The sequence below is a fragment of the Diadema antillarum genome, unplaced genomic scaffold (genome assembly GCF_040938485.1).
Source record: "Diadema antillarum isolate AM-2024a unplaced genomic scaffold, OU_Dant_1.0 seq00001234_RagTag, whole genome shotgun sequence".
NCBI lineage: Eukaryota > Metazoa > Echinodermata > Echinoidea > Diadematoida > Diadematidae > Diadema > Diadema antillarum.
In genome coordinates, this window is record NW_027272022.1 from 2,318,425 (window position 1) to 2,339,409 (window position 20,985).

Here is a 20,985-nt window from a genome sequence, read left to right on the forward strand (position 1 = left end):
CATGAACATGGGAATCACCTCTTTTTGTTATATTGGACCATTTTATTTCTTTATTTTACATCTGTTGTCTGCTGTGTTGATTGTCGTGACGTAGATCTATCCAAAGCAAGTTTTAGCACTTTTCAGTTGTTCACTAATTTTTGGTTTTCTTTGCCTATGTTTAATACTATCCGAATAAAGTCCTCTTTGTAGTGTCTTTCGAGAAGGATACCAAAGGATATGATTCTGTTTGCCATTTTGAAGTTTTGTGCGCATGTGTCTGTGTCGGTTTAATTTGTATTATCTGTGCGTCTCTTATGTGCATTGTTTGAACCTTTGAATATGTGTAAATACGCTTGGGCAAGCCTGTGTTACGGCATTCACCTTCAACTCCCCCCCCCCCCCCCCCCCCCTAAAAGTGAACTGATTCCATATTAGTTTCATCAGTTAAAGATTTTAACTGCCAACGAGTTACCGGATGTTTTTACTAGCATGTTCAGAAAAAACTATTTGATTCATAATTATCCTACCCGCCAAAGTGACGCATTTCACCTTCCACGTACTCGAACAATTTTCGCTAAAAAAACGATAATGTATACGGGCCCTAGATACTGGAATGACCTCTCCCCCGAAATAACAAGCTGCTCGTCTTTATATTCCTTTAAACGTAAATTAAAAGAGTTTTTATTGAGTGCATATTTTGCAGACACTGAACAGTCGTAATGTCTTATGTAATACTGTGGTATGTTATTGTCCAATCAAACATTTTGTCAACACGTTACAGATTCCATTTAGGGTCTTGCCATCGGGCTCTCTGAATTCATCATTAGCAATTCCACACTCTACTTCGTTTCCCTCTCTTCCTCTTTCCCTCTGCCCCTCTCTAACCTTCTATGCAGAGCTTGACGGCAGGCACCAAATGGCTTAATAGTTGTACATGTTACTTTTTGTGTCTTACTGATCATATCCTGGTGAAAGTTTTAATGCAACAATAGTTTATAGTATATACACCAAAGTAGGCTGTATAATAATGATGGCTCGGTCACAGTAAGTTCATATTAATGTATAGTTTGTTTGTTTTTCTTCTACTTCTTTTTCTTCTTCTTTTTTATTACATAAAATTTGGCAACCTTACATCATCATTCTGGTCTTCTATCCGTTCTCCGTTTCTTTTTCACAAACACTGATTACTCGGGGCTTACAGCCAAACAAGCTAGCTTTCATGTAGGTCCCGTCATACTTCTCTTTGATCAACCCCATTTCGATTTCGATTTTGACCAGTTATCATTACATGTAATTACTGTGTTATCACCATGTATATTGTTTGTTTTCTGCACATTGTTCACAAGGTAAAAGAACTTGTCTGGTTTCTGTTGTAATGTTCATAAATGAGAAGTATGAAAATAAAATGAATTGAATTGAATTGAATTTTAGCTTTCTGCAATGTTAATAATGGTCCCTCATGTTCACGTGTCTGTCTATTTGGTTCTTGTGTAGACTCGTTTTAAAGAGTCTTTGTTTGTACAAAATAAATGTTCTAGGCCTGTATGGTTAAACTATGTGCGTTTGTATGTGCGTTATGTATATTTCTGCTCAATTTGCTTGACATTCTTTGAAGCGACCATTTTTCTGACATTTAATTTTGTTTAACCCTATAAAGCCCAGGGGGCACATTGTGCCCCCCCACCATATTTTCGTTTGCCACTCCCACACCCATTACTTGATTTCAACCAAATTTGGTGACTTTTCCTAGAATCTTATTGCGAACATTGTGATATGTAATTTAGCCATGTCCGATATAGCTAGTTGCCATGGCAACCGTAAACTGATAACCATGTTCGTCAGATTTTGCATGATTTTCTGTTCCAATTTCAGTTAACAGTATACTAATGGATGAAATGGTGGTACTCTTGGCTGTAATTTGCTGAAGGACCAAAATGTGAAGTAATAATGGTTGTGAATTACTCTGAAATGCTCTTCTTATTATTTCCTATGTTTTTACACGACATAGGCATCAAACAATAGATATAATAGAAATAATCGAAAATACAGCATTTTTCAAAGACTACCCTATTATTTTGGGTTATTTTCACACACGCTTTGACGGTAACATCATTTGTTTATCATATTATCAATCTGCAAATTCAAAATTTCAATATTTTGGAAATATGAAATGTGATACCAATATATGTACCCATTCCAAGCAATACATCATAGGTTTCATATATTTCTTTATATTGTAATGAATAGCGCTCCCACATGTTGACCTTGAGAAATTTCAACCATTACAAATTGTGATGGTTGACTTGCTTTTCCTTTATGGAAAATATGAAAATGATTGATATAAAATAGAAACATATATACTGGGGATAAAGAAATAAAAAGAAAAAATATGATTTTAGCATATTTCCTATGTATTTCTTTATATTACGGTAAATAGCGCCCTCAGGGATGACCTTGGGAAATTTCAAATGTCGCGTCATGTAGAGAATGAGTTGCTCTACCCATGTACCAAATATGACGGTCATACATCATATAATAAAGAAGTTATATAGGGGGGCACAATGTGCCCCCCCCCCCCCTTTGGCCTGGAAGGGGTCAAAATAGCTTGGGCTTTATAGGGTTAAATAATATACATTGTGATTATCACGTTTGACACTCTTAATGACAGAGAGCATTTAACTTATACATGTAATGCATTACAGCTAAAATAGAGTAAATCTCATGTAATGAGATGTGCTGGTTTACTACCTTACTAAATGAAAATGAAATTGATATCTAACACGTCATTGCGTTGCACAGAAATTTTCGTCTTCAAATCTTGTTGCTTTCGTTGTCATTTTTAACGTCTCACACTTTTGTTGCACAGAGTTAAAGCTAATCCTACAGGAACTGTTTCCCTTATTAGTATTGTAGTGAATCATGGAAAATAAGGTATGATTCGCATCATTGAAAGACGTAAAAAACAACAATAACATGTCGAATTCAATGTGTTTATATTCATATATTCAGGAAACAAAACAATGGTACCGGGCCTTCCGAGAAGTCGTCCGTCAATGATTCCGTAACGTCACTCAAGCTCGCCGCAGTCAGTACGCCCTCCAACTATGTAAGTCTTGATTCGGCGACGCGTAGTCACTCCGAATACACGTCTCTGTATGACACAGCAGCAGCACCAACTCGGCCTGATGTAACTAGTCAAGCCCAAACCGACGTCATCAGCGACATCATCTTGGATAACAACTATGAGACGAGGATCAGAGTGACGCCCGGTGATAAAGGGTTTGCAGTTTATGATGTTCCCATCAACAGCCAGGTCAACGAACGGTCGCTTGTGGAAAGAACAATCGAGGATTCTGATTACATCGACATCGGAGATTGACGGAGAGATATTACGTTTAGAAGCATTTTAACAACAATAACCAGACCAGCGCAGTAGCGACTACAATTATGATATCTGTATCACATTGGCGGCAAACCCAACAAAATTCTGAGTTATCCTTCATTGTATTTAATGCACATGTGTATGTAATGCGCCAGAAATTCAATGATGAATGTTGTTCAGACTTGACAGAAGTCTTGTAAAGGCTTACCACTTATAGTATGTAGTTCCTTATGGTATATTTGAAAATAAAAACAAACAAGTGAACACAAGTCAATTCCACTGTGTTTTTTTTTCACCAACTTTAGCGTGATTGCACAGTGTTGTCAAGGCACAGGATTACACTCTCAAAATATCGAAATAGACATCATTGATGAAAAGTAGTTACAGAAACAAGAGTGATAAGGTAAGCTCCTGATACTCAGTGTATATACAACGCAATACTTGCATTATCTCTAGAATCCATCTTAAGTCTAGAGGTAAGTTGTCGATGTATTTTGAGTAATCCCAATACTGCACTTTAATCGGCCATAGTCCTAAAAGGCATCGATATGGAGAATGGACAAGGACAATTGTGTTTGATATATCATTAACTAAACATCAAACGTGGATATTGTGAGATTAACGTAAGCAAACGAAAATTAGATTTGGTGTATTGTTATCGCAGAAGTAATGATCCGTTAAGCAATGTATCATTCACCTAAAAAGGTGTTTATATTGGATATTGTGACACTCGTGGCCTGTAAGGAGGTCTAATTTTCTTTACTTCAAAATAACAGTTGGCACTTTGGCAAGACAAGGATTTATTACGTACAAATGTAAATATTACACCTCTGATGTACTAGTATGCAAAATTTGTATTTTTTCCTTAATGTAATATCTGCAAAGTATACATTGTTTGTCTTATACTCTTATACATTCATCCATATACACTTTTGTACGATAGCTTGTGCATCTGTACTTCTTTGCTTGTAATTTGTTTTACAAAATGTATGCATCGCCTTTTTTCGATGGAAATAAAGTAATTAAGATACCCAATCTTTAAACAATTCTTTTGATGGAAATTATTTCAAGAGCTGAATGATATGGAATATCTGAATCAATAAATTACTACATGTAAGAGTATAATTTTAGTTTCAAAGATAATATTAACTTACAAAGAATCTTTTGAAGTTATGTCAGTGGTACGAGCCGATGTAGTGTCTAATAAATGGAATTACTATGAATTTTGTTTTACATGTATATCTTTTAATATGGGTGGGTATGAACAAAGTGCTTCTGCAGATGAAAAACAAAATGAAATGCAGGAAAATGGCTGGCATTTAATGTCCGACGTGGTTAAATTGAACTAAGCTTAGTTTAATTGTCTGTTCAAATATTGTGAGAATGCTCCCCAAGATTCCTCTCTAAAATGCTGTTGGTCGTGTCTAGCTCTTACATTACCATAATTAATATGGTAGTAAAACATCTTTGGTGCCTGAATTCCCAAACCTCTTGAAACTACTCAACAATAGTTCCGCATAGAAAGGAAGGCAGCTAAAAATTCAATACCCTCTTGTGTTTAATTGTGAGGTCATTTAAAGACTAACGAATCCTAGTTCGTGGTACTTGTAAATCAATTGATATTGGTAGTTTTGGCAATAAAGAGTCTTGTAAGAGCTTCGCATGCAAAATGCTGATGCACTTTTAACACTATTATCGTGTTGATGTCAACTATTATTATGTTGATGCTTTCTTTTGTTTTCGATAAGCATACATGATGTGTGTTTTGCCCATTTTCTTTTTTTTTCTTGTTTTTCAAGGCTGCGTATCTTCAAGCTATATGCTTATTTGACGAGAGTCTTCTGCATTCACACTCCCAATATATGCGCCATAATTCAGTCAGATCATTTGATTCACTATATCCCGAGTGGTTCCCAATTGACGTGTTCTCTTGATCTTTTCTTTAATCTGTACACGTATATCTCAGTTATGTTCGGATGTACACACTGTATGTTTTATTGTCTTGAAAATAAAATGATATGACTGTATTTCATTTGTACTATATATTCAATGCAAAAAACACACACAATAAATTCATTTGAATTGAACTGAATTAAACTTCCTTTCAAGTCTTTGGCACCATGGCATTTTTCGGGACAAAGCATGGCAGTGCAAGTCGTACATCATAACGTCAGGGTCTTGGTAATGTGACAACATCACATGAGAAGTTCTGCCCTACGTTAAGTATTGGTTGAGGTGAAAATTTAGCTTTAAACTTTTTACGAGACATTTTGCAACCACTTAATGAAATGTTAAAAAGCATTAATTCTATATTAAAAAATTCACAGTTGATTTAATGAAAACCAATTTTGAAAAGGGTGAGATATTAATAAACAACGTAAAACAAAGCGGTCCTAATAAACAAGGGGTCCCACGTTTTATTAGGATCGCTTTGTTTTGGATGTCTCAGCCATTTCAAACCAATTTTCATCGGATAAACTTGAATTCTTCTTGGGATTTATGCTCTTTGATTGTATCTTATAAGAGGTTTGTCTTTTTCTTATGAAAGATCATCATCAGAAAACGTTGGAAACCTAAAACCCCATCTCAACTGAAACTATACCGCCCCTTTACACCTTTAACAATGAATTTGTATGACGCTCCATGAAATACTATTCTCACTCACACAGTCCAGTTTCTCTTTTCATATCCAACACAGCTCGCAGCGAAAAAAACTATTTCATGAATATGAACAGAGAAAAAATGGGTTGTTGGGGTTGGCTTTTGTGGGTGTGACCGTCACCTCCGTGGCCAGGGTTATCCGACATGTGTCCATATTGAAGGATATGGACCATAAAAGGTCAGAGGAAACCTTAAACACAAACCTGCAATCATCGACAGATCCTATCGATTTCAGTGAGACAATCAACATTCCGTACTGCTAGCACTCAAACCTGGAAAAAGTACAACTTGTCATTGTAAATTGTCTTTAAAGTTAATGTGCTCAGTCATGCATGATATTGTCTACACAATTAGGTACTATTGAAAAAAAAAAACAGAAGAAAACTTCTTTCCTCACAACCAACATTGCGCTACAAGTTGGATTACGTTGGTTGTTGTTGTTGTTGATGATGTTGATGATGATGGTGATGATGATGATGATGATGATGATGATGATGATGATGATGATGATGATGATGATGATGATGATGATACGCACTGTATATAAGGCTGTTATGCCCCTGGCTGTATCTATCACTCTATTCCCAAGGTGGCAGAGCTTGATTGCATGTACTTCGAAGTTTAAACAAACTGACAGAGCCTTTAGAATCGCGCCATCTATTGACAGGTTACCAAAGAATGGAATACGATTTTTAAAGAATGCGTCGCATGCTTCACTAGACCTTTAGGGAGATCTCCGGATGATTTTCACACGTTTGTATTTGAAAATCATAAATGAAGAGTTCGGTTCAAAAGGTACTACATCCATAATTTCAAGTTCTGAGGAAAACGCGATTTTTTAATTATCATATTTAGCAAGCTCAGACTGGAATGATATTTCCCCTTATTATACTGCTAGATGATACAATACTAAAACCACTCTCTAAGAAAATCCAGGTCCATTCATTTATTTTTTTTTTTATGAATTAAACATTTTTATATTTTTGTGGATGAAGTACCTTTTGCAACCGAAAGTGGATGTAGTACCTTTTGAAACCGAAATTTCACATGCCAGAAATATGTTTAGTGTGATGTTATGACATGTTTCGCGGATTTTTTTTTTTTCAGCAATGGTGTTGATGGGGATAGGATACGAAGTCAAGGGGGCCTAGGTAATTGACAATGCCCTGCCCTATTTAGCATCAAGAATAACAAACCAATGTGCATCGCTAATGCCCCATTTCTCCCTTGCTGACTAATATTTTGAAGGAATGACTGTCATTGGTAATAAGCATGGGGGGGTGGGTCCATTATGCGTGAACAGTTATAGATGGGGAGGGGTCACAATATCTCACCATGTGATTTCTCTCTTCCGTTTTCTCCTTTTGTTTTTCTCTCACAAGCTTTATCTCAAGATTTCTTATCTTTTTCCTCTTTGCATTAAATTTTTGGCTATTTTTCTCTCTGTGAATTCTCCCTTCACGTGTCTCAAGAATACTGCATTCATTATCTTTTCTCCATTTTTTTTCAATGTATCTTCTCAGGGAAAAGGTGGAAAATTAGCATCTGAATGTGCTGTATTTTCTCAAAGGTATTAAATTCATTACATGAATTTCATTCTTGTATGTTCTTTATCAGGTAAGATAAATCTGATAATCTAATAGCTGATAGAAATCAAGACCGTCGATGAGTAATATGACCACCTATACTAAACGCACATTTGGTATTACCTTTGTGACATTGTAAGGTGTCAAGAATGAATATAAATCTAGTGTTCAAAGCTGTATGTCACAATGTACTGGGGCCTGGTACTTGACATCATGCACGTATAGAATATCACTGCATACCCACAGGTAAAGCACTGTTGGTAGGGATGTCAGAATTTCATGTCATTGTATACATCTATTCAACAAAGTAACCTTGCTTTCAGACTAGTTGTCAAACACTTATTAGCTGTTAAGCTATTTATGTAACAAATAGACCATACCTACATAGTGTCTGTACTTCATTTTGGGGACAATTCATGGCTCAAACTCAACACCCTGCTAGCAGTAACGCACGGTACCGATAACTAACAGTAGATGCAGTATGTGGGACTACATGAGAGTTTCGTAATTTCTCCAGTTTTCCCTTTGCTCTTGCCGACTGCTTTTAATTCACGATCCTTCTCCCGGGATGGTTTGTTTTGTCAATGAGTTCTCCTTCATTTTCCTACATTGCTTGATAAAAATGTAATGAGTTTTTCAAGATATTGGTCAGATTTGCGTGGTGATTTTAACAGAAAGCCAAAAAGCCCAAAGTCAACCTCTTTTGTTTACGGATGAAGTCAGTAGACAATGGTAGAGGGTCAAGCCAATGCTGCACTCTGATTGGTCAATTTCCCGATGATGTCATTGGAGTGGATGTAGTACCTTTTGCAACCGAACTGATTTTTAAATGTGATTTTTTTTAAACTTTCTGGTTGGAAATTCAGCTTTTCGTTAGTATTGGTGTAAAGAGGTCCTAAAAATGAGTACATCAAGACCAAAAAGTGGATTTTGATGGAAAATGGATGTAGTACCTTTTGCAACTGAGCTCTTCAAATATTGGATATAATTGGTACAGATTTTCAGAATCTATAGTGACTGGGATGAGGAACACGAATGTATTCAAGATTCATAACGAATCACAATGAGTAATGATGACATAGAACTTTAATGTTAGATCGTGTGATTGAGTGCTCAAGGAAACAGAACAAAAGAAGAAAGCATGCATAATTCTACACGGGTGAGTTGATATTTGTTAAGCAAGTGGTATTGTAATGGAAATGTATTGTTACATTACTGGCATATGTGAGCTTCCTATGTCATCATCTTATTCAACATATCGTTGTTGTTTTTTCATTATTGGTTTGCCTACTCAGGGACCACAAAAAGAAATCAACATATCTACACCATGGTGCCATTGATTTATGTATTACATGATGTTGACTTATATTGATCGTGTGGGATTGTCCCTTTAAACGTGGAGTGGGGTTGCGGTACGTGCTTGAGGTTGAAAGTAATGAACAATATCTTTCTGAAAGGGAAACTTCAATCCATGTTTAGATTTATGCTACTTTGTTAAATGGGTAAAAATCAAGCACACCACCTGCACACACAGCAGTGAATGGTCCATTAAAGATGAACACACACACACACACACACACACACACACACACACACACACACACACACATTATGACTTCCGCGTGCTTTCATAAATAGCGCTATAGGTCATAGCCACACATGACAAAAATGGCCAATACTGGCGACAATGTCTCGTGGATTCTATAGTGTGCGTGTATACAATTCGCCATTTTCTTTTCCTTTTTGTTAAAATGACTTCAAATACAAGGTTGTATCCATTGCAACAAATAAAAAGAACTTAGGGATTAAGTGATGATATGGAAGGGTAAGAGTAGGTAACTTGGTACTAGGTATACTAGTAGTGACTACTTGTCTATATTACAGCCATTTCCCGTCTCCATTGGGTGGCCGCTATACACAGGTTTGACTGTAGTAATGGTCAAGACAGAACGAGAGAGAGAGAGAGAAATGGGAAGATAACAAAAAAGATTGATATTTTTTGCAATCTGAAATGTATATTATGAAATTGTGCAATATTAATCTCGCGATTCTTTTTTCAACTGTAATATTTTATATTTTATAGAATAAGTCGTACACTTCATTTGAGTTTGTTATGGATATTTATGTGTATAGTTCATCTGTTTGTACATGTATTCCTCTTTTGAGCTTTTTTATGTATCATTTTATATCATTTGCTGTAAACCATCACAATTCGGCCTTTGGCTGCGACGATGTTGATATCAATAAGTCATTTCAATCCAATCCAATCCAATACAGACATACAAGAGCACTCAATAGGAAGATATTTATGACAGAAGTGAAATACAACATGCCAGAGTTTGTTGTCGTCCCTGTAGACATCATTATAATTCTTCGGTACATATAAATGTCTGGAACAAATATACCCTCTTCTCAGATGGCACAGACCATAAAAAAAAAAACACTCTTGAATGCTAAGCAACAAATTGTGAAATCAGTCGAGTGGGCTGCCACACCTTTTCACCTGTACGACGCATGCTATCTTTCAAGCCACAAATTGTGATTGGCTGCGCTGTGGAATATGTCTACACTATAAAACTGTAGTGCTTGCATTGCGCATAAATGCAGCCAAGGTGAATTCGGAGAATTATCATTGCTAACAAATATAGTTCAGGAGATCGCTGCAGGAAGTCACCGCCAAGAGACATGCAAACGCAATTATACAGCGCATTTTTAGTATGCTTTGCTTACTTGGGACCACACAGTAAACGCACCCTGAGTGGATAAGTGGATGCTGTCACTATGAAGACCAATATCTTGGCATTCCATTTGATCGTCTCCTTGATCTTATCTTGCGTCTCGGAAGGTAAACGTCATGGTAACTGCCGATTATCTATGCACTAACGATATGTTTGCTACCTATTTCAATAGCTATTGAATAATTCCACTGAACCGTCTTTTTAGTTCGACAGCGGGGGTTTTGTAGCGTTGACACGTGCTTACGTTTAACGATAGGCACACGCATTCCAGTATGTAGCATTAGACATTAAAAACGCCCATTCTAATCTAAATGAGTATAGCTATACGTACAAGACATAACGTATCGTATGAAAAATAATCACTAAAAGAGAAATTTTGAATTCAGATAACTTATCTTTTAGATATTTTGAAAAAAATACCTGGTAGATTATTCTATTCGTCACTAGTCGTAATGAAGAGTACAATCAGAACTTTATATATCTGTTAGAAGTAAATTAATCTCATATTCTCTTCACTGTTTCATGTCCCTATAGAAATCACTTAATACTTATACAAGACTGTAACGATAGGTGTATACTGTCAGAAAGTTTTTTTGTGACACACTAGTTTTTGCTTCATAACTTTCCTCCTTTTTTGTAGCGTTATTGGAGCGTGGAACTTTCGGTACTTTTAAGTACTAAATCCTGGAAATGTCTTACGAAATCACAACAAAATTGCAAGAAATGCAGGAAACGAAATAACAAATAAAAGACCTCACGGGAAAAGGAAAGTAAAGATTATATATGTGGAAATGTTAGGTAAATATTAAAGCTAGTTAACATTGACGGGTTCATTACAATGTCAACAGTAACACCAAGGTCATATGATTTTTGTCTTCAGGAACGAGTCAGCTTTTTACAGTGTCAACTTCCGTCCAAGGCCAAGGAGTCGCGGGATTCGATGTGGTCATTACTTGCACGTATCATCCGCACTCCATACCTAAGACGTTCTCTAGCCTGACGTGGTTTGTGGATGATAATACCGAACTGGGAGGTTGCGAGGAGGGAGAACATTCCACGGAAATACGATGCGTCTCGTGGGAGGGGGACAGTTCCAAGTACTCGTTCACTGCTGATGGCGTATGTTGTGGGAATATTACCATAAAACGACTCACCCAAGACGATGAAAAGACTTACCGCTGCCAGGCAACCACCGAAGATGACGTTGGACTGAGTGACGCTAGTCTCACCATTATACATCCCCGTACGTTAACCGTTACTTTATTATGTGATGGTTACTTTTTTTTCACAAAAACAATGTTAAGGCGACTTCACACATAGTAATTATTCCTTCACATGATTGGGATAATCAGTGGTGTTATTCAGGGAAGTAGAATAGAGATCGCACCTCTCTAGTGCATTGCCCATAGATATTAAAGGACGTTAAGTTGCCACTAAAGCCATAGTGTTCGAGACACCATAACGCCCTTATCATCAGCTGATCATTCTCACACGACGTATGTAATTTGTGAAATAACTTGTAGCGAACAATACGTTTACACTTGACTCGCTCTTGCGTCCTTCCCTCCCCCCCCCCTCTCTCTCTCTATCTGTATATTATTATCGTGTATATTATAATATTGTATATCATTTATAATATAATACACATGATTATATAATTGTTTATGTAAAGAAAAATACATACATTCAAATATATATTAAAATTATATGTACTCACACACATACGATGTCTATGTACATTGTACTGTATGTTTTTCCATTATAACAAAGACTATCATGATAATGATAATACACGTATGATAATATGTCTGTGTATATGCGTGTACCATCATATCTGCGCAGTTATTGCCCAGACAGATTGTATTCGCCATTATGTAGGCTACATCACACAGATCTATCCCAACATAAAGCTGCCATGCACAACTAAGAGGGCATGTGAAATAAATAACTCGCATCCATGCATGAGGCATAGAATGCTTATAAATATTTAGAGATGCACTATGTGTGAATGTATACGTATACTATATATGTTACGTTGATATATAAGTAGTATCTGCATGCATATGAATAGATTATGTACTTGTACGTGTATGTGTATTATGCGAATTCATTTAATCATACATATCTGACCTACATATATATATCATTTCCTATCCCCCTCAAAATGTAGCTGATACTACCTGACTACTAGTTGTAATAACATATTTTGCCTATTATTTTTATCAGTCAACCTTTTACTGGTTTTTGTTCATGCTTCTTCCCCTAAAAAAGGGATGCCAGACAAACATGAGTTGACTGGTACTGACAACCTCCAAGTTGAACTAACTCAAAACATCTCGTGCTCTTCTGCGGGCAGCTACCCGGCCCCGACCTTCCGCTGGTACATTGATACCCGAGAAGTCACTGCTGACGCCGTATGCCTCCTACCCGAGACCGATGGGCAGGGTGGGGGTGGACGGGTCGTCAACGCGACGAGTATACTCATTTACACGCCATCTCGACAGGACCATGGGAAAACCCTTGTGTGCAGCCTGAGTCTTCACGTCTCGCCTACCAACCTGACTGTTTTAAATTCTTCGGTCATCCTCGACATCCAGTGTGAGTTTGAAGGCATTCTTCTCAATTCTTTCTTTAAAGAGATGGATCACTCAATGTTTAAGTCGATACAATATATAATAAAGATACACAGTAAAATCTAACGAATCAATAGTCATGACAGTTGAGAAGAAGTGATATCGCGTGCAAACTCATAACCTAAAAATCATATAACTCATGAAGTCACGATGTTCCATAATGTCTATAACGTGAGCATGTAGGATAATCAAAATCAGCAATTACGACCTCTTGCTCACTATGGCCAACATAACTATATCACAACACGCATGCAAACGGAATGGGGAAATTAATCTCTGTTTTCATTAAAAGCAAATTTAGGTTTCGATCAGTTTGGACATTTGTAATTCCATGGTACATGTACCATCATCCTATTATTTTTGTGCTGTTTACATTCAGTGATTTTAAAACAATCCTCAGGTTATCATCCAATGCCAAATCTTAATAGAATATCACTTCACACTGTTCTGTTTACTTACATTAATTGTTTTATTGATAAATCAAAATCGAAACAGCAGTGACGTGGCTCTGCGGTTCATGTTCAAGTGTCCTAAACTTTCTGTAATTATCCTAACTGAAATGTGAATCTGAATGAAAGTACAAAGATTTACTATACGGAATTGCAACGCTGGCACGTTTGTTCCCAAATACATGTATTTAATTATGAAAACCGCACCATTAAATGAATGGTCTTGTCAACGATTCCCCTTCAACGTTCGCACAACTTGATATGAAAGTCACATCAGTTTCGAAATCTTCAGGATGCTACCATTGCTTTGTTGCTTCACATGAAGGAAATAATATATTACCCAACGCGTTTACTCATGTAAATCAGGACCGTTATATCGTGTTATATTATTGCTCTTCAGAAGTTCCCACGCACGCAGTTTGCTGATAACCATTTATGTGTGTGTGTGTGTGTGTGTGTGTGTGTGTGTGTGTGGGTGTTAGTTTGGATGAATGAGAAAGCATGTTTGAAAAACACACAGGCACACGCACACACACACATGCACACAAACTTGTATTGATATCATAATTGTATACATATATATTGCTTATGTATTGTACTTTTTCTTTTTCCTAAATAAGCGCCAGTTTCTTCCCTCCTATACATGCCGAATTCTCGTAGATCCACCGATAATCTTTAGACCAAAAGCGTCCACGAACTGGAGCGGTGAGAGTTGTACCGCCTCCCTGTCGTGCTCGTCGGTCTCTAAGCCACCAGTTAATCACTTCCGGTGGGTCAAGCATGGAGCAGAACGCGTCTTCAACTCAAGTCGAACTCTTCACTTCATTCATGCTCCTGAAGGACTGGATGACGACGAAAGAATCGGAACACTTCTCATCGATGACGTCCAGGCCTCCGACTACGGCTCGTATCAGTGCATAGCCTATGACGAGGACGGAGGGCGAAATTTGACGAGTGCAACGCTATCTCTTCTTAAACCCAGTAAGCGCAAAATATGATATATTTTATCATAGAGGTGGGGGAAGTATGAAAGAATATATTGCTGTCAATATATTTAACTTAATCCAGAAGAGGAAATCCCTATGTTTTTGAAAAGATAGTTAACAAGTCTTTTCGGTTGGTTTAGTATAGGCCCTATGTTAAGCGGGAAGACGTAACGCACGAAATTTCCGATTTTTGTAAATTTTACAAAAATCGGAGATTTCGTGCTCGGCATTATCAATAATGGTGATGTTGACTGGAATGGGCAACGATCAAAATGATCGCGATTGCCAAGTAATGTCAGAATAATTGTTACTGCACTTTACGCGAGACAGAATCATTCGTGTATCAATCTCAGTTATGAGGTAAAATCTTGAACAGTTTATTACTCTCTGCAGGGAGGAAACAACATAATTATTTGTTTACAGCAAACGTAGTAATTATTCCTTCAAAGGCGATAAGAATGATTATATTCTGGTGATTTCCCAAGGCCAGTTATACCGTCCAAACATCACAGCATATCCCGGCAGAGCATCAGCATCCTCCATCCACGTTGCTTGGCAACCAAACCGCAATAGCAGCATGGATGGCACTGGCAGAGTAGAATACTGCCAGTTTAATACGTCAGAGGAGGACTGCAACACCACCACCAGTGCATCAAGTGCAAATACCACCTTGACCGGACTCCAGTCGTTCACCTGGTATCGACTGACTCTTAACTTTACAAACTGCTCTGGGACTTTCAGCACCCAACCCGTGATGGCATCGACAGGTCGTAAGAAACATTCTCTACCTTTGATTACTGCACACGAACGAACAAAATGTATCGTAAAACGATAGCAAATATCATTCCAACCTATATACTTGAATTAACGCGTTTTCCTGATTAAGTGTTTGTGTTTTAGCTTGTACGTGTGTGTATCAACATGGATTTTTTTTTAATCAAGCGAGGTGGATATGATTAGATATATTGTATCAGATTCACTTACTTAGATAATATTTTAAACATTACTTGATTTCTGTAATATCATTTTTATTAGGCTAATACTTGAGTATCGTTTTTCAAACACAGTTATGTTTGATATTTAATGATTTACGGGAATTTTAAAAAAGGAAGGAATTTATATCCTATGCAATATCAAAGGGTTCTGCAGTGGTAACGATTTATAAGTGATGACTGTGCAAAGTTGAGGGGTTATATTTATCATGACTGCTTGATTGTTAACAAAAGACCGGTGATATCATGTTGTTTATACTATACCAAAGGGTAAATGGATTATTGTGAGGCGATGACGTCATCGACAGGTTTAATTTGCATATTTGATTGAGACCGATATTACTATTAGTGGAATGTTGGTTTTTTTTTCGTTGATTGGAAATAAACTATGATTGAATTGAATTGAATTGAATTGAATTGAATGTAAAACAAGCGTTTGAATTGATTTCTTTTTCTGTTTTGCATTTGTTTCATCACCATGATCATGATCAAGCCCTGTCACCCTTCGAATATGGTAAGTGTTTCTATTACCCATAGTGGGCAGGTATCCTTTTTCAATAATCAATATTCACTTCCCCTACAATATAATGTAATTTCCACTTTTTGCAATTTGCATACATACATACATACATACATACATAACATAGTATCTGTATCTATATACTATATCTATAGTATATAGATACAGATATTATGTTATGCATGTATGTATGTAAATTGCAAAAGTAGAAATTACATTATATTGTAGGGGAAGTGGATCGCACGATATATGTATATATATATATATATATATATATATATATATACATATATATATATATATATATTAATATTATAGTATATCGTGCGATGAAGGACACGTACCATGTACATTCAAGTGTTGCTCCTTCATTAACAGCTAATAGCCATATGAAGTCGGAAGAAGCGGTAGGCGTAGATATAGATTTCAACAGGTTTAATGTCGTGCTTTCGCTCACGTCTTAGTCTAACGAACGGACCGAAAGCTAGCCGGGCATCAAACCTGTTGAAATCCATAGCTATAAACGCCCATCGTTCTTTCCAACTTCATATATATATATATATATATATATATATATATATATATATATATTGTATACATGTATGAGAGAAAGAGAAAGTAAGAGAGAGATGATTTATTGATAGGAATATTATCATTGTGCACGATGCAAATGAAAACGGAATATGATATCCTCACCCAATGAACCAACTTCCTATATACATACTCATAAATAGAGCATCATTGCTTTTATGGGCTGGTGGAATTTACCTTCTTACATACTGCAAGAGAACGGTGCAATAGTTCCTTGTTGTGTCTTTCTCTGGTATAGGGTCTGTTCTGTTATACTGGCTTCCAGACAAGCTTTTTGAATCACTCATTTTCTCTTCTTTTTTTCTCCATTTCATTTAACCCATTAACTCTTGAAACCACATTTTTTTTTTCTGTTTCCCGTAACTTTTATTTTTCATTTCAAGTGTGTCGTAATATATAGGGGTTTTTCTTATTCCTTTTATGTCAAATGTCCGTGTTTGTTCCAATTGCAGAATATTCTAAAACCGTCTTAATCGTTAAATTAATTACCGATTTCTTTCATCGGCAACGCATTTTGAGAGATTAACTTCCTGTTTGATACCCTCAGATTTAAAAGTATTGTCTAAATTTTCTTTGTCATTTCATGCTGATTTTATAAATTTCAATATTTTCATCATTCTTTCTCAAATGTAAGTGTTACGCAGTTAAAGGTGCAAATTCAAACAAAAAATTCGAAACAAAAATCCCCTATATAGGGTTTGGTGGGTAAAATGTGCTTAAATTAATATTGCATTTCGTTTAGGCTTATCTAATGTATTTCATTGTCTTCCCGTCGTTGGTCATTCATCTGTGCTCTATTAGTGTGATTGGCTCACAACGGGTATTCTCCTGAAAAGATACTTAATCAGACTATCGTTCACAGTTGCACAATACATCGGCACATAAACATGACGTACCCTACTTTCTTTTTCTTTGGCTGCTGTCATCTATTTTACGTTCGGTATGCAATTAATCATCGACCTTGAATCTTTAAATACATTTTGTTGACCCTTGAGAAGAAAGCAAGTTAGATACTGGGAAGCACAGGACATAATTATCGGTTTCGTCTCCGTTAGGATCAGAACTAAATTCCTACGTACACTCCGTGACGTGGGTAATCCATTTGATTGAATACTGCGTTGAGAAAGTTGAGAATGCATTGCGCTAACTTACTGAGCTTCCAGATTTATGCACACATTTACTCCATAGGCACATGAATAAAAAACACAGATCCACTTGGACACAAATACACACACAGATGCTTGAGATTAGAACTGCTGGAAAACAGAGAAAATAATGACAATACGTATGATAATTTTAAAATATCATCTTCCAAATCACCTCTTTGTTATGCAATGACTATACAATATCATTACAAAGATTTATTCTCCTGTATTTGATGTTTAACGTATTTCAAATGATTTGAAACTGACGTTTATGTGTTTTTGCATTATCATTATAATGTATAATCCATCCAAACCCTTGAGTACGAAAGATGTGGAATCATTTTACTCTAGATGTTTGAATATTTTGGTTATATTAATGATAATTATCCTTCTTCAAGGCATCAGACTTGAATACGACTTGCAGAAAGAGATGTTGAAAGTTTTAAAATCTTCGGAGAACCTCATCGTGCCCAACGAGATCTGTTTTAAGCCTGTCGAGACCACAGATTGTTCGAGAACTAAGGAGGACCAATGTGTCCCGGCTGGCTCCACTCTGCACAAAGTGGTTCCCCTGAATGGGTTTGTGGGCGTCGTCAGCTACGGTCGGCAAACTTGCAGCACCCCGTCTGTCATACATGGTGAAGAAGATTCCATGCTGTTCGTTATTTCAGAAACGTCAATACCTATTTCACACCATGGCGGTTTACAAATTGGGGGGGGGGGGGGGGGGGGGGTATCATTTACCGTAACATCCCTTGCCGTCCCCATCGGCAATATTCCGCCGCATCTGACATGACATGTACTATAATTCTGTTTCATTTCTTTAAAGCAATTATGTTCGTATACCACAATGCAAAATGTCTAAAGAAATGGAAATGGTGACACAAGGACGCTTCACTATTACTTCTGTTTCCTGGGACTGCACAAAATTGTTTTAAGTCAAGTGACCTTTGACCCCCCCCCCCCCCCCCCCCTTCGGCTTGCATAAACCCCTACATGTATACCTGTGTTCGGCACTTGAGTTTACATACTTTGATGAAAGAAAGCTTGCATTGTAGTGAAGAGCATACTTAATCTATACCGTTTATCCATGATCAATGTCGTTAGTGGGAATTCGTTATACAATGTTATACGCCATATCCAGATATCTATGTTTTAATGTGTAGTATCTCATCAGATTATACTAGATACAAATTCCCAACTGTGCACGCTCACTCACAGACAGGCATACTCTTATTTATCAACATAAAATCATAATCATTATCAGAGCTACTTTTAACCGATTGATTCATACTTTTTGAAGTGTAACAAAGAACCCAATGTGGTGTTACAACTTACCCGAGACTGCGGGTGAAATCGTGAGCTTGACTGCCTAAGTTTCTGTTTCCAACTAAAAGAAAAAGGATATTAGTTATCCTCATTGAGAAAATGCTATAAATTACTTTGTTTGTTTGTTTGTTTGTTAAATAGACCTAAAAATGCAAAACTTGTGACCATTGGACCCAGCCAGTCTTCCCTGCTTCCTTTCTTCTGTTTCCTTTCAATCTAGCTAATCTTGTTCTCCACCATATTATATTTTCGTCTTGATAAAGAATAAGATAACGAAATTTGAAAGAAGAGTACTCATGAAAGATTAGTCAGATGCAGGATTCATACATCACAAATGAATGACGAAATCAATTCTCCAAAACGACAAGCTATATTTTCCAAGTAGATTCTAAATTCTTTGGGGCTTTCATCAACATAAATTACTAAGATATTTTTAAGCTACCCATATGACGTCACACTCAAAATCACGAGGCAACTTCTTGATTAAGTTCACCTGAAACTAACTTTTTCGCCGGCTCATTCTTTTATTGGTAACGTTGTATATAACCCGCGTGTTGATTTAATGAAAAAGACAATTTGAATGTCTGCAATATGATTTTGATGCTTGAAGCACTGAAACCGATGGCAGTGACAGACTGGACCAAGATTTCATTTGCTACAGTCGTCGTTGGGCTTTCCATCGTTCTCATCGTCCTCGTCTGCGTCATCGTGGTCATGAAGAAAAAACATAGGTATTGACATTCGCTCCCTCAATGGTCTATAATTGCGATGACATGGGAATCTTTGTCGCGTGTCATGTACATGGGAATCACCTCTCTATTTTTCACCATTCAAATATGACTGATGCGTCTGTAAGTTGCCTACTGTGCTGATTGTCGTAAAGTAGGCATGAAGCAATTTTAGCAGTCTTTTTTGTCCCCAACTTTCCTTCTTTTTTTTGCCTCTGTTAAAAGATTATTCTTTGTACTCTTTATGAAAGGATATCAAAGGATATAACTATGCTGTTTGCCATTTTGAAGTTTGAAGGAATAATAGCTTGTGTCGGTTTAGTTTGTATTATCTGTGTATCTCCTTGTGCTTTGTTTGTACCTTTGAATATGAAATTAAATACGCTTGTGCAAGCCTGTGTTAATAAGGTGATCATTTTCACACACACACACACACACACACACACACAAACACACACAAAACACTCTGATTCCATATGAATGTGAATCAGGTTGAAGATTCATTATCATTATTGTCATTGTTATTATAAAATATCAACATGAACTATTATCTACATTACTATCATTATTAGTACCATTATTACTATTATCATCATCATTATTATTATCATTATAATTATTATCATTATTATCATCATCATCATCAATTACATGTAATGTCGAATTCGCTATTGTATGTACGTTTATTCAGGAAACAAAGCAATCCTACCAGGTCTTCGGAGAAGACGTCCGTCAATGATTACGTCGCAACACTCAAACTTGCCGCAGTCAGTACGCCCTCCAACTACTATAGTATGTAAGTCTTGATTCAGCGACGCGTAGTCATTCCTCTGTATGACACAGAGCCAACTCGGCCCAATGGAACTAGTCAAGCACATACTGACGTCATCAAAGACATCGTCTTCGGTCACAACTATTCCCGTCAACAGCTAGGTCAACGAGCCGTCGCATGAGGAAAGACCGATCTGGGATTCTGATTATACATCGACATCGTAGATTGACGGAGAGATATATTTTTATAAGCATTTTAACAAAAGAATGGCCACATCAGCACATCAGCGACTACAATAATGATATCTGTATCATATTGGCGGCAGACCCAACAAATTCTGAGTTATCCTTCATTGTATTTAATGCTTATATGCGTGTATGTAATGAGCCAGGAATTTACTGATGAATGTTGTTCAGACTAGACAGAAGTGTTGTAAAGGCTTACCAATTATAGTATGTAGTTCCTTATGGTACATTTGAAAATAAAAACAA

At 36.7% G+C, this 20,985-nt stretch overlaps 1 protein-coding gene across 1 annotated transcript; it reads left to right on the plus strand.

The window, feature by feature from the left end:
• Positions 1-14,994: 14,994 nt before the first annotated feature.
• On the plus strand, positions 14,995-20,754 carry LOC139745139 (uncharacterized). The gene is made up of 5 exons (XM_071655559.1): positions 14,995-15,187; positions 15,903-15,923; positions 18,064-18,303; positions 19,605-19,725; positions 20,414-20,754. The coding sequence occupies exons 1-5, from the start codon at positions 14,995-14,997 to the stop codon at positions 20,520-20,522; spliced, it is 684 nt and encodes a 227-aa protein (XP_071511660.1). The 3' UTR covers positions 20,523-20,754.
• Positions 20,755-20,985: the final 231 nt, after the last annotated feature.